General features: G+C 56.3%; 1 protein-coding gene across 1 annotated transcript; it reads left to right on the top strand.

Annotated features, from left to right (window-relative positions):
* Nucleotides 1–1309: 1309 nt before the first annotated feature.
* Nucleotides 1310–14957, top strand: LOC140917893 (deoxyribonuclease-1). The gene is made up of 8 exons (XM_073361416.1): nt 1310–1456; nt 4406–4494; nt 7804–7887; nt 8468–8583; nt 10049–10161; nt 11364–11518; nt 12502–12598; nt 14904–14957. The coding sequence occupies exons 1-8, from the start codon at nt 1310–1312 to the stop codon at nt 14955–14957; spliced, it is 855 nt and encodes a 284-aa protein (XP_073217517.1).
* The last annotated feature ends 440 nt before the right edge of the window (nt 14958–15397 follow it).

Below are 15397 nucleotides of genomic sequence, written 5' to 3'. Positions count from 1 at the left end.
AGGTAAGCTGCACTTTCATTTCCTTCTTACAGATGTAGACTTCGGCTGTTCCATCTAATTTTCTGGAGATCAGATTTTTCTCCACCAGACAGTATCTAAGGCCAGATCTTCAGCAGGGGTAAACCAGTCAATTAACAGTCGTTGAGGAGATCTATGTTCTCTGAATTATAGTACTTCCCTATAAGCCCTGATCCTGACCTCCTTACTTCAGTGGAAGTTTTGTACTGAAAAGTTAGGTCGGTATAGCTACAGCACTCAGAAGGGGGTGGGGTGGGGTGTGAAATTCACACCCCTGAGTGCTGCGGCTACGATGACCCAATCCCCGGTGTACACATGGCTAGGACAACAGAAGACTTCTTCCGTCACCCTAGCTACTGCTGCGCAGAGAGGTGGATTTCCTACAGCGATGGAAACCCCCCTTCCGCCGCTGTAGGAAGCAGCTCCACTGCAGTAGCACAGCTGCAGCTGAATAAAGAGGGCAGAAAAGGGCATGTAGCATTTCTCTTATATTTACAAACCCCTTGGGTGCAATCCTAGCCCCATTGAAGTCAATAGCAAAATTCCCATTGATTCAATGGAGCCAAGACTTCACCCTTTATGTGTAAGAACCACGTGTACCATCTAGTGTCTTGGGACACCAAACAAAGGGCCAGCACAAGGTGGTAGCAAAACAGTGGTGATCTTCTACTGAAGGTACCACCCAATTGTCCGGACAGAAGGGTGCATGGGGAGGGAGCTCTCTTATAGAGGTGTTGAAAGCAATGACCTTTGAATGAGCGTGTGAGATATTTCAATGGGAGCATGGGGAATCATTCCCCTGACAGCTGTGCAGGTGGAAGTGATGTGTTGGCATAGGGTGCTGGGGGTATGGCTGGGTTTACTGGAGTCGGTGCATCAGGATTGGCTCCATGAATTTCAGTGGGCATTTCACCTGTGTAGGATTCTCAGGGAATGGCCCTGTGTTAATCCAGTGGCACAGGTGAACTGAGAACAGCACGGAAGTATGAGCAGCTTCAGGGAAGGATCCTGCAGCATCAGCCTGCACTCCGCCCCCATCCCTCTGCCAAACAATCGAGCCTTTCTCTCGGGCTGAGTGACATTGGGAAGATGAATCCAGGGAGTCTCAAGGGCGAATGTCAGTGAGGGCAAACTCCGAGGAAGGGGGATCTCAGGGGCTGCTTTCAAGATTGTTACCTGTGCCAGAGTAACATCGCTGCATGGCACAGTGACTGGGGACAGGCGAGGCAGTTCTTACTGTAACTAACCTCTGCCAATCCCTTGGGGCTTTGCTTCCCTTCCTTCCTGCAGGATGGGGGCCATGAGGCCGGCGCTGGCCTTGCTATCCCTGGCCTACCTGCTGCACACAGCCGCTGCCCTGAGAATCTGCGCTTTCAACATCAAGACTTTTGGAGACAGCAAGCTGTCCAATGAAACCATCGCAGGCATCATCTTGAATGTGAGTATGGGGGAGTTCCCACATACCAGCAGTTCTTGAGAGCTGGGGGTACCCTGGACTCTATCAAACAGCTGGCCCAGGGGCTCTCAGAAGTGTGATTTCTGTGGGCCTGGAAAGTATGCTCTCACTTGGGCCGAAGGCTACTTAGAAACCCAACTGAAAGGGAAGTGATGAAGGGCCAAGTGCTGGGTTGTTTCTCTGCTTACTCCAGCAGGATTGGCTTAGAGATAGTAAAGCTGGTTAGTGTGACTCCTCCTCCATGGTGCTTATGCCCTAGACCTCTTGGTTACAAGTGGAGACAGCCTATCTGAGCCCTGCCCAGGAACCCCTGCAGGGAGACACTTTCCAGCCACACTGTGCCCTATAACACTGAGAAGCAAAACCAAGGTCTAAGTGAGGAGATGATAGATCAATGGATGGTTATGTATGGGCATAGATGGTCTATCAGAACAAAAGAATGGCCACACTGGATCAGGCTAATGGTGAATCTCTTCCAATAGCAGCTGGTGCCAGATGCTTCAGAGGGAATGAACAGAACAGGATAATTATTGAGTGATCCATCCCAGTTTCTGGCAGTCATCAGCCACACGGTCCCCTATAACACTGAGAAGTGAAACCAAGGTCCTAAATAAATAAATCGATCGATCTATCTATCTGTAATGGGACTGTTGTCCCCTGATTCAAACTCAGTGGGGGTGTTTTGGTTGGCTCACTCCCAGTACCAAAAGAACTGGGAACAGTCGATGGGAGATCAAGACCCTGAGACTAACAGACCCCAGGAACAATGGGGAGAGGCCAATGCTCCAGGTCAGCCTGATTGACAGGGCAGGCAGGCTAATCAGGGAGTCAGGAGGCCAGGGGAGTCCTGTCCTCCATGTAAGCTGGAATTGCCTGGGTCAGACAGAGTGGGGCCAAGCTAAGGAAAAAGCAGGGGCTCAAGCTCAGCTGGGGAGCAGAGCTGGGCCAGATCCAGAAGGACCAGAAAAGCAGCCCAGGAAGCAAGTCAGTGCTGGGAGCAGAGTCACAGAAGCAGCCCACAGAGCAGCCTGTGCTGTGGGAAGAGCTGCAACAATCAAAGCCAGAGGGGCCAGAGAAGCAGCCCAGGGAGCTGGAGGCAGAGCAGCAGCAGCAGTGCTGAGGCAAAGTGGAGCTGAAGTTGGAGCTGAGGCAGAGTGGAGCTGGAGCTGAGCTGGATCTGGAGCAGTCCGGAGCTGGGTGTGGTGAGCAGCTGGGGAGAGCAAGGAGGACCCTGGGCAGCGGGGCCAGCGCAGGGAGACGCCTCAGCCAAGATGCCCCTTGCAGGCTGCACTGGGAGGGGGATCGTAACCCTGACGGGGTGGAGGTGATGCTGGGAAGAAGAAAGCCTGAGGGCATGTGGCCACTGCCAGAGCAAGTGTCCGACCCACAGCATCTCTGTAGCACAGCCAGGGCCTGAGCAGGTGGCCTGGGACTTGTGAGGAACAGACTGAACTTCCCTGACATTCCAGGGACACTGGTTGTGATGTCCCCGTGCCACAGAGTGGGGTGATGTGTTTTCTTCTAACCTGTCCCATTTTTTCCTTATTTTTTTAAATTGATGGCTGTTTAATAAACTGTATTTGCTTTGAACTATATGTAATGATCAGTGAAGCATCCAGTGCAGAGAGAGCACCCCGGAGAGGGGACATCCTAGCCCCTGCCCTAAGTGACCACAACAAGGTTGGGGGTCGAGACCCCCAGGAATCCTGGGCCCAGCCTTATTGGGGTTACGAGGACTCTGACACCCAGGAGAGGACTCTGACACCCAGGAGAGTGGGAGGGAAGCCCTTGAGGTCAGACAGGCCTCTGGGTAAAGGAAGTGGGAGCGAGGACTCAGAGCCTTTCGCTAGCCCGTTTCACCGTGGTAGTGTATAAGCCAGGAAAGTTCCCCACAATAGCGGGACCATTCCCCTGCTTACATATCTATCTATCTGGGACCTTGGTTTCACTTCTCAATGTTATAGGAGACCATGTGGCTGATGACTGCCAGAAACTGGGATAGATCACTCAATAATTACCCTGTTCTGTTCATTCCCTCTGAAGCATCTGGCACAAGGATACTGGGCTAGATGGACCATTATCTAGATCAAGGGTAGGCAACCTATGGCACATGTGCCAAAGGCAGCACGCAAGCTGATTTTCAGTGGCACTCACACTGCCCGGGTCCTGGCCACCGGTCCGGGGGGCTCTGCATTTTAATTTAATTTTAAATGAAGCTTCTTAAACATTTTAAAAACCTTATTTACTTTACACATACAACAATAGTTTAGTTATATATTATAGACTTATAGAAAGAGACCTTCTAAAAATGTTAAAATGTATTACTGGCACGCAAAACCTTAAATTAGAGTGAATAAATGAAGACTCGGCACACCGCTTCTAAAAGGTGGCCGACCCCTGATCTAGATCTATCTATCTATCTATCACCACTTCAGATTCAGGTGCCACAAGTCCTCCTTTTCTTTTTTCAGATTCCACAGTGTTTTCAGAGACAGACAGAGGGTAACCCTGGCAGCCTGGCTGGCGTTCCCCATGGCAGTGAAACTCATCTTGTGCAATCACTGCTGTGTTGGGATCCTGCTGGCTGATTTTTGAACCCTTCTGGAACAGCTTCAGTCTGAAAGCTGCCATTTCCTCATGTTCTCCTCTGTTTCCCCATCTAAGTCACCCCAGGGCTCAGCTCCTTCCCCCCAGCTCGTGCACTGCAGCAGAAGATAGGTAAATGCCTGGCTCAGCTGGTGTGTGAAGGGGCATGTTGGCCCTGGGGACACCACCCTTCTGGTGGCTGGCTGCGGCCTGGGATTTTGCTGGGTGTTCTCAGCGATTTTCCCAGCGTTTGTGCATATCTAAGGGAAGCTGGGGTGTTAGGCACTGCACATGCAGCCTGCACCAGGCTCGGCTTCACAGCACGGCGCTTTGTGTTTTCCCCAGATCTTGCAGACGTACGACATCACTGTGGTGCAGGAGGTCCGTGACTCTGACCTGAGTGCCGTCCAGGGACTGATGGATCAGCTCAACAGGTGTTTTCCAAACCTACATGGAAGGGGGGGAGGAAGAAGGGGAGGAGCCTAAAACCTTGCTGTGGTCTGGAGTGTTTTAGAGCAGATATAAACGAGGCTCCTTCGAGTGCAGCACCCAGCCAGCCATATGGGGAAGGTTACGCGGCTGCCCACAGCAGTTTAGATGAAGGGAGTGCTGGAGCTGGGGCTCTGCAGGTGGCTCTGGCATAACTGACTCAGTGACAGTGTCACAGGGCGCATCACTCACCGCTGGTCTGGCACCTCCTCCTGGTCACTCTGGGGATTAGCTTGAGGCCAACACCCCCATCCACGGTCTGCACCCACCCCACCACTTCAGCCGCAGTCCACCTGCAACCCCTCTTGCAGCATCAGGTACCGCAGCATCCTCTTCGTGGCTCAGCCCTCGGGCCATGTCACTATCTGGGTTCCGTGCTTCCGGGGGAGGTTTACCTCCTCAACAGTTCTGCCACTTCCCCAGTGGTGAGTGGAGGGACCCAGGCCCACCCACTGCTCTGGGTCCCAGCCCAGGGACCCTCCACACCACAGTCACTTACTGCATTCCTTTGCCTTTACTATCACTGCATTTCCCTGGGCCACTTCCCCATGGCCACAGCCCCTTCCTCAGTCTCACCAGCCCATCCGGAGCTCCTTCTCTTCTCCCCGGGTTCCTGCCTGCACTGCTGTGTCCAAGGTGCTACAGCAGAGGTGGGCAAACTACACCCGGCCCCTGAGCTCCGGCCAGGGAGGATAGCCCCCGGCCCCTCCCACGCTGAACCCCCTCCTCCATAGCCTCAATGCACCGCCAGTGCTCTGGCCTGCAGTTCCTGCCAGGCAGCATGGGCAGCATGGCTGGCTCCGGCCAGACGGTGGGGCTGCGAACACCTGTCGCTCTGAGCGGCATGGTAAGGGGGCAGGCAGCAGGGGGGTTGGATAAGGGGCAGGAGATTCTGGGGGGCAGTCAGGGGATTGGGAACAGGGGGGTTGGATAGGCATGGGAGTCCCAGGGGGCCTGTCAAGGGTGTGGGTAGGGGTCAGGGCAGTCAGGGGACAGGCAGCAGAGGGGATTGGATAGGAGGTGGGGTTCCAGGGGGGCGGTTAGGGGACAAGGAGCAGGGGGGGTTGGATGGGTCAGGGCTTCTGAGGGGGGCAGTCAGGGGGCAGGAAGTGGGAGGAGGCGGACAGGGGGCGGGGGCCAGGCCCTTTGGGGAGGCACAGCCTTCCCTACCTGGCCCTCCATAGAGTTTCACAATACTGATGTGGCCCTTGGGCCAAAAAGTTTGCCCACCCGTGTGCTACTGGGTTGCAGCCACCTCCAGACACAGTTCTTCCTCCTCAAATTCCAGTCAATACTGACCCTGATCTGCTCTGCGGCTCTTTTATATGGGCCTGCCGGTCCCTGATCGGTCACTCCTCACAGCCCCTCTCCTTACTGGCCAGTATGGGGCAAATGCCCCATCACAAACACCCTCGTGGGTCTCTGGAGCTTTTCACCACCGAAAGGCACACGCGTGTGAAGGGACCTGGGCATCCCTGCCTGGCGCCACACGCCGCCATTCTCACAAAGCAAGCATGACATGGGGTACAGTGGTACCAGGGTGGCATATTTCGGGGCAATAATCTTGTATACAAAAGACAGCACAAACAGAGGAGCACAGAACTCACTGAGGACATCAGCAAGGTGCAGACACTGAGCAGGTCATGGCCAGAATCTGGGATTGGGCGGGATCCTTGGATGACTGCTTTCCCCTGGGATTACAGCATCTTCGTGGCTACTCTAGTTTACACCACTGACTCCAATGCTACCCAGGCTTCTGACCAAATGTGCGCAGGGTAGATTTTTGCCAACCGCCCCCATTTTGTAATGTGCAGGGGGCCTCCCAGAGACAGCCAGCAGCCCTACGTGCCACACCACCCACTTTACAAGAGAGAATGGCCTCACCAAAAGAGGGTGGTGTAGTGCGTGAGGGGCGAGGTGTGACACACACGTGACACTGCCTGTGTGATGCGGTGACAAGCTGAGCCCAGAGGAAACAGGGAAGGAAGATCACAGGAGATGCCCCTCCCCCCACATTCCAATGGTTACTTACGAAAATAGATTGGGTGTTTGCTGACAGGGCAGACAAAAATCGTGGGGCCTGGGGCTCTCCTGCTGTGCCCCCTGTGCAGCCGTTTACACCAGTGCAAAGTGACTGTATACACTGATTCTGATCTCATGTACCCAGGTATAAATGAGGGGTAACTCCATTACAGCCAGTGGAGGCCATCCAGTGTGAAACCGGTGTGAGGTCAGAACTGGGCCCTACTATATAGGTGTGAATTGGTGACAAGGGACAGGGGCCACCAACCCCTCAGGAGAAGCCTGTCAAAGGGGCAGAGAGGGCTGGAATGGGCTTGGGAAGTGCAGAGGGAGCAGACAGCCTCAGGCCAGGGGTAACATGACACCAGCGAGGTCTGATTCTGGTATGAGAGCTGAGGCCACCTGCAGATGTCCCTGATGTGGCGGGAGTCACAGGTGCTCAGCACCTCTGTGGCAGAGGGGTTCCCACAAGACCTCTTCCACTCGGCTTCCCAAGAACTCAGTTCGACTCCACTCCCATCACTCAGGTCTCTTCGTTGGGCCTGCAGCGAAGCTACGCTGAGTTGATCAGACTCAAGTGGAAGGGGTGAGGATCGGGCATACCGGTACCGCCCATCCAAAGTGACCCAGCAACCCTCTGTTTTTATAGACAGGTACACATGCCATTGAAGCACTGGTTGGGGGATGGGCGTGCTTCTTTTGGAGGACCCAATCCCTGTACAACATGCACTGTCCATGCACAACTTTCTCTTTGCCTTGGCTCACCTTCCAGACTTCGCTGACCCATTGTTATCTTGTCCATTGTCAGCGGTTCCCTGAGGGTCCCCCCTTATCTTAGCCACCACAGACAGTCTGGTTCCACCCTGCTGCTCCACTTACCTCCCTAATCCTGTCTCCCAAGAAATGAGGCCTCACCCACGTCCAATTACTCATGTCAAGCCAGCCTACATATTGAAGGGGCCCCATGGGAATGATGCTCCCTGAGACACCCTCCCCTCCCCCCCAAACCTGGCTTCCTGGAACAGAGTGGCAAGGGGCCTGCATGGAGGGAGACGTCTCAGCCGTAAAGCAGGCAGGGTTACTCCTACCTATGCTGGCTGGGAGATCAGCTGGGGGTGGGATGGGAATGGTGGGAGGTGGTGCAGGAGCAGGGAGATGTGCTGGACGTGTGCACGGCCCTCCCTGCTCCAGCACGGACCTCACTGCCGGCTTTTCTGCCACCCCCACTCTAGGGCTTCTCTGCAGCCATACAGCTATGTGATCAGCGAGCCCCTGGGCCAGAGTGCCTACAAGGAGCAATACCTCTTCATCTACCGGTAAGGATCCAGGAAACAGCCACAGCGCCTCCTACCCAACCACTGCTGCTCTCTGCATGCATGTCCCTGGGCTAGGGTTGCCAATTTGGTAACATTTGAAAAACGGAACCTCCCCAGCCCTGCCCCTTCCCCTGAGGCCACACCCTGCCCCACCTCTTCCCCCGAGGCCCCACCTCTGCCCTGCCACGCCTCTTCCTGCTGACACCCTGCCCCTGTCTACTCTTCTTCCACCCTCCCTCCTGTCACTTGCTGCTTTTCCCCTCCAACCCCTCTAACCGGCTCAGGAGGGACTCACTTGCTTTGCTGGTGCTTGGAGCTGCAGCCATCTGATGCAGGTAGGAGGTGGCCCTGGCCATATAGGGGCTGGTGTGGGTGATGACTTGGCTCCTATCCAGCCTACAGTAACCGGACATTAGGTGTCTGGTCAGTAGATCTGACCGGACTCTGTCAGGTCCCCTTTTTGACTGGACTTTGGGATAGAAAACCGGACACCTGGCCATCCTACCCTGGGTGCACCAGGGCCCACCCCAGAGTGGAGCCACCTGACTGCGTGTGGTCATTCCATCTCTCCTCCCGGCAGGACGGGTGTAGTGTCGGTGGTGGACAGTTACTGCTACGATGATGGCTGTGAGCCCTGTGGGAGCGACACCTTCAGCAGGGAACCCTTCATTGTGAAGTTCTCTTCCCCCTACACAGGTAAGCGGGGCCCAGGGATCTCTCTGCCCCATGGCACTGGGAGCAGCAGCACCCCAGGCCATCCTGCATCTAGCTAGAGAAACCCCTGCTCCCCCACACGCTGACCCCTCCCACCAGGGAACAAGGAACGTTACCATGGAGAGTTCGGCAAAGTCTTTGGGAATGATGCTTCAACTCAGGACAGGCCTAGATCCAATAGGGGGAGCGTGGGGCTGGGTCCGGTTCTGGGAAGTTATTCTGACTGGTATGTGGGCAGCCTGACCTAGTGGTTGGAGCAAGCATTGGGAGTCAGGACCAGTCTGATACCAGGAGGTCAGCGTCCAGAACAGGCCAGAGAGCAAACCAAGGTCCGGGGTCAGGCAGGGCCAGGTTACCAGGAGCTCATTAGCAGGTAACAGAAGCAGGTATGCCAGGGGAAGCAGCCTTGAGCAGGGAGATCCTGGCAGCATAGACATCTTCCTGTTCCTGTGCTGGGTTTATATAGTTGCAGTGAAGCAGTGAGGACCCCCCGTGTTCTGCCAGCTGGAGGACTGAGGTTCTCTGGCGGAGTTCAGCTCCTACTCGGACACCGGTTAGCAGGTCAGTGGGTGGCGGGTTGGCGCTTACTGGTGCTGAAGTGCCCTATGGACCAGGGTTCAAGACCTGCAGTCCCCGATGGGTGTGGGTCTGGATGCTGGCTTGCGGAGTGCGTGCCTGGGGCTGTTTCACGGCATACGCCCCTGCAGGGGGCTGATCTTGGACACTGAACCTGAATCCCAGTGTCTGGCGGGTTGGGGGGTGGCGTTTGCATCCCTTGAGCTGGGGGTCAGTGGCAGGGGATCAGTTCAGCTCATTGTAAAGCCAGGTGCAGTTGGGACCTAGAGCTTAGCTTTGGGGTCGTGGGGGTTCAACGGGCTGTGAGTATACCTGCCCCTCTGCCAGCCCGCAATCCCATTGCTCCTTGGGGTATGATTGGTCACGGGGCTGAGGGAGGAAAAGGGTGGCTGTGCACTGACATACAAACCCCACGGCAGCCGTTCTCATGGGGCCTGAACTCCTCAGAGCAGCCGGGGAGAAGCAGCGACAGTCCTGGCCAGCGGGAGCCCAGCCCAGAGGCTTCCTTTGACAGCTGCTGCTTTGGCACAAAGCCAACCAGGGGCAGCTTTATGGATGGCACTGACCCAGGAGGGCAGCACACAAGTGCAGAGGGACCCAGAGAGGCCAGCATGGCCAACTGGAGCTGCTAGCACTGTGGGAACTGCCAAGTGACAATAGAGTAAGCACAAGTAATAGGAGATCCTGGTTCAAGTCCCAGTCCTGCCTGATTCTGAGTGGGAGGGGAAGTGTCCATACGGAGAGCATGGTCTTGGGAACCCCAAGGTGGAACAGTCCCAGATGTGTGTGAGAGAGAGACAGCAGGGAGGATGGGTGACGACTCCGTGTGCGCATGGAAAATGGCTGGCTGTGTAACTTGTGTCTTTGGCAGAGGTGCCGGAATTCGTGCTGGTGCCCTTGCATACGGCCCCCAGTGAGGCTGTGGCAGAGATCGACGCCCTCTATGATGTCTACTTAGATGTCATTAACAAGTGGGGGACTGACGTAAGCAGATGTAGCCGCATGCAAACCCAGTGCCTGCCGTGTGAATGAACTCACTGGCATTCCTTCCCCCGCTTGTCTCGGGTAAGGCTGCTGCTGCCAGGATGAGACATCAGCTAACTTGGCTGTGGAAGGTCCTGGCTAGTCTATTACTTATGCCGACCCCCGACTTCCTGTGCAGAGCTGCTCTGTCTGCCTGGGCCAGTGTAGGTTACCAGGAATGGTCAGAGGGAACAGCCAGGAGCTAACCAGCAGGGTTTGCCTCTGGGGAAGCGAATCTCCCTTCGTCCATATCCACATACTGATCTGTGTTGAACAAAGCTGTGGAGCAGAGAGGCCCAACTGCACTGCCCCCAACCCCTTCAGCCCTCGGCCCATAGGCCTCAGAGCCACACAACCCCTCTGGGACCCTCGCCGCAGAGTGCCCAAGGGTGGGGAGGTGTGGGTTCCTTCCTGCTTCCCTGCCAGGGTCTCCACCCTTCATCACACCGATGGCGAACGAGGATCTCGGACCCGCTTCCAGCTAAATCGAGGGGTTCCGCGGCTCAGCCTGGACAGCACAGTCCCAGTGTGCCGAAGGCTCGATCAATCAGGAATGGGCTGTAGGCCCTTTCACCTGCTGGCATTGGGCCCAGGACAGTGGTGACTGAAGCCAGCTGTTCCCTGATGACATTGAGCCAGGGAGGTGCACAGAGCACGTCACCCTAGGGGTGGTCTTGGCACCAGAGCCTGGGCACCTGCACTGCGCTCCCTCCTTAGAGCTGCTCTCTCCAGGGCAGGGCTGGGTACATCAGCAGGAGGCATGGGGGGCCCTGCCTGTGCTGCCCCTGCTCTGCAGATGAAGCATCAGCCCCCCTGGCCCAGGTCATTGTGGAGCCAGGACTTCATGGTGTATCTGAGCAGAAGGAAAGCCTCATGACCCCAGCCCCAGAGAAGACGACACCCCGCCCCGTGCAGAGAAGGAACCAGCAGAATAGCCAGAGGGAGTGACAGACCCCCAAACCACCATGTATCAGCTTCTGCCCCTGCCTTAGCCACAAAGACAGCCACAGCCAAGGAGAGCAGTGGTTAGCCAGCGAGACCTCAGCTTGTGGCACTGGCAGGGCTGCCTGGGACACTCCAGAGCGAAGGGCTCAGGGAGGTTGCCGTGCGTGAGGTTCTTGCCTGGCTGGGCCCCCCGCACTGACCTGGCACTTCCTTGGCAGAACATCCTCTTCCTGGGAGACTTCAATGCCGACTGCTCCTACGTCGGGCCGCAGGACTGGCCTTCCATCCGCCTGCGAACCAGCGACGCCTTCCAGTGGCTCATCCCAGACAGTGCAGACACCACTGTGTCGTACACAGACTGCGCCTACGACCGGTGAGGAGAGCTGCTGCTGATCATCCCCAGTGCCGCTACTGGGCCTGTGCCTGGCAGCTGTAAGGAGAAGCCCAGGGCTCCATGGTCTGTGGGCTCCCCATCAGCCCTTGGGGGTTGGGCTGGTGCTGAGGCAGATGGGCAGTGGGCTGTCGGGGGAGCCTGCACTGCCTCTGCCCAGGCTGTGCCTGTTCTACCAGTCAGTAGCGGGTTTCGGTCCCTGGGACTGCCGGTCCCTGAGCAATGCAGTCACCTGGCAGGAGGGTACCATGTGAGCACCACGGCACATCAGAGATAGGAATGACAGCAGCCCCAAGAGACAGCCTAATGCGGCCAGAGCCAGCCCTGGGGACAGCAAATGACGGGGAGGGGATGAAAAGGGACAAGGAGAGGACCGCAGGTGGGCAGTGCCCTAGCACAGAAGGTCATCACTCGTAGGACCATATCTGGGAATACTCAGAGACCCCTTCAGCTGGGGAAAACCACAGCCTCTGGCCCAGACTGCAGAGAGACACTGTAGCCCAGCCAGGACACTCATTAACCCTGATTGCCCTGTGCTGTGCTGTGGGTGTGTGCTCCCCACACACCCGGGTGCAATAGGAAGCCTGGCTCTCTCCAGAAGGTTCTGGAATCAGGTGCCGCTGGAACTTGGCCCCACGTTCAGCTGTCACCTGCCTCCACTGAGCTCAGCTTCCACACCAGATGGAGCTGGCTGAGAGCCCCGGGGGGTCTAGCTGCAGGGGAGAGGGATTTTTCCCCCAGGACTGCACAAACCAAGCCACCCTGTCAGCTCCCCCCAGCACTCTCCCTGGCTCCACTACTTAGGGAAGCTGGTGAGGAACCCCACCAGCAGCGCTGCCATCGTTGGCCCTGGGCTCCAGCCTGGCTCTGGGGTGGGCGAGGGCATTCCCTGCAGGGTGTGACCCTGAAGCCCAGCTGCCTGAGAAGTGCAGTGTTTAACCCTAGCCCCTTGTGGCATGTCACAGGATCGTGGTGAGTGGCTCTGAGCTGCAGCACTGTACGGTGGACAAATCTGCCAAGGTCAACAACTTCCAGGAGACTTTCCACCTGCAGCTCAAGGATGTAAGTGAAGCCGACAACCTGCCTGCATGCTCTCAGAGCACCTAGCTGTGAGCAGAGACAATAGCTGCTAGCTAGCCAGGGGACAAACGACAGCTGGTCAGGACTGGGGCCAAGCTCAGAGATCACTGCATCAAGCTTTGCAGGGAGTCTCCCAGAGTTAAAGGCTAGTCCAGCTCAGCTACACTAAGGCCTGTTCTATACACAGGTGTTGTCCTGCTATAACTGTGTGGGTTTGGGGGGTACTGCTATAGTTACAGGGGCAGGAACTCGTGTGGATGCAGTTATACCAATATAAAGGGGCTGGATAGCTTGTTCCCCTTCCCAGATGGGAAGAGCTATCCCGGGGTAAGCACCTTTAGACCAGTCTAACTCCATCCACACTTGAGGGCAAAAGGGGTACCGCTTGTGGGTGTAGACGAGGCTGGAGACCCTACAGGCCTGATTCTCCATTGTCCCACATCTTGTGTAGAGTGAATGCGGGGCAGAGTAAGAGTGCAGGATCTGCAGGGCAGCCTTTCCCACACACTTGGCTGTCACTGACTGCCCAAGGGGTAGGATGACGGGCCCTAGACATGGTTACATCCTGGCCAGGACACAGCATTTACACTTGGAGGGTCCTGTTGGCTCTATGCTGTACAGCTCGCTCCGCCCCTGCCAGTGCTTGCTAGTGGCTGTTTTCTTATGGATATTGTGTAGAATATCCCCACACCTGCAGTTAGCCCCTGCCATGGGTTAAAACCCCGGGCCTGATCCTGCTTTCTCCCTGGGGTAACCATTGTTCTTGGCAGACCAGCTGTCAACTGGTATAACCATAGGTGCTGACTCCATGGGTGCTCCGGGGCTGGACCACCCATGGAAAAAAATAGTGGGTGCTCAGCGCCCACCAGCCACAGCTGTTCGGCAGTGCCCCCAATCAACTAATCCGGAGATGCCACCAAACAGCTGATAGGCGGTGCAGCCAAACAGCCGTTTGGCAGCTGGTGGAGGGTCTTGGGGGAGAGTGGAGAGCAGCGAGTGGCAGGTGGGTGGGGGGCTTGGGGCGGGAAGAGGTGAAGTGAAGGTGGGGCCTTGAGGGAAGGGATGGAATGGGGGCAGGGCTTCGGGGCAGAGCAGAGATGGAGCACCCCTTGAGAAAAATAGAAATTGGCACATCTGGGTGTAGGTGAGAAAGGAGACTCCGGCTGCTCCTTTCACAGCGCTGGGGAATTAGAGGGTAAATTACACTGAGGTCTTGGCTCTCCCTTCGACAGTGCTGTCCACTGCAGCTCATGCGTCTGTGCTCTTACGTGATTGGATGCCACCACTCAGGCATCACTCAGGGGGCTCGCTGCACAGAACCATTCAGCGCCTCGGGAGGCCATCTCCCCTGGGGACTGTGGCTGTGTTTTGCATGCATGTAGACTGCATGAAGGAGGCAACGCTCTTGGGGGCACTGTGTAGGCAGCGTGGCTCAGTGGCTAGGGCGCAGGAAGGGGCGTCGAGAGGCCAAGGGCCTGATAACCCAGGACTTTCCCCTTGTGTGGTTGGTTAGAGTGGCTGTGTGAAGTGATGGTAACACGCTCCAGGCCAGCTCAGGCTGGGAGCATTTCACACATTCTTTGCACCAGTCTGAATGACTCCCCAAGGCGCAGGGCAGGAGAGGGTTAAACCTTAGGCTTGAATTGCACGGCCAGTTCGCCTTGCTGCTCTGTGCCTCAGTTTCCCCTCTGTAAAGGGCTCTGAGCTTGAGGGAGGAGCTGGGGGAGCCTTGGCTCATTCTGGCATTGGCCTCCTGTTCAACGTGTGCCGCTGGCCTTGATGTCCATGGGATGAGTGCAGGCCGGGCTTCCCCTGGTTTGCACTCACACTCCTGATGGAGCTCACGCCTGGGAGCTCATCTAAAGCCATGCAGACCCCTAGGGAGCTCTCCTTCCCAAAGGCAGGGAGCTAACGGGAACCCTGCGTTTGACAATGAGTCACCTTGCATAGGAGGATCTCAGATCACCTCATTAATATTAATTGACTCACCCTGGCAGAGCCCAGTGATAGGGATGGTCAGCGTTATCCCCATTGTACAGGTGGGGACACTGAGGCATGGAGTGGTTGGGTGATTTGCCCAAGGCCATGCAATGAGTCGGTATCAGGGCACGGAACAGATCTAGACACATGCTCTGTCCATTAGCCCATTCTGCCTCCTGCTGCACCTCAGGAATTGCCAGGATTCATGTGACAAGAGCCATGACACGAGGTCATGGACAAGCTGTATCTGATGCCTGCTGAGCAGCCCCACAACTTAGGCTCTGTGATTTCTCCCTTTTGTGTCCAGGCCCTGGCCGTCAGTGACCATTTCCCGGTGGAAGTGACTCTGAGGGCTCGCTGAGGCTCGCCTGCTCCTGCTTTGCTCCATCCCCCCCATAGCTACCAGCAAAGCAACCTCTACCGCATTCATATTCCCTTTGGCTGCTGCTGGCTGCAGCGCCAACGCCTTCAGACGAGCTCCCCAGGATGAACCTTAGCATCTACGATTATAGCCAAATACCAGCCTCCTGGCATCTACCTGCTGCTCCTGGCACATCCTCATGGCTGGTCACAAACCCACCTCTCTAGGTGCTGCATCGAATGGCCCACCAGCGTCATTTACTGGGTACCTGGATAACTGGCATATCCATGCCATGCCATGCCATTGGGAATGCCCTTCATGCAATGTAGTTAGTAAGCTTTGAAATCTTTGGTCTCGGGGCATCCTGGAGCGTTATGCTGGGCAACAGGGCTGGGGCGGCGCTGATTTTGTGACCAATGGGTATGTGCAATTAACATAGG

Source organism: Lepidochelys kempii, chromosome 10 (genome assembly GCF_965140285.1).
Source record: "Lepidochelys kempii isolate rLepKem1 chromosome 10, rLepKem1.hap1, whole genome shotgun sequence".
NCBI lineage: Eukaryota > Metazoa > Chordata > Testudines > Cheloniidae > Lepidochelys > Lepidochelys kempii.
The sequence above is the reverse complement of the archived record's forward strand: the minus strand, read 5'-3'. Positions and strand labels throughout refer to the sequence as shown.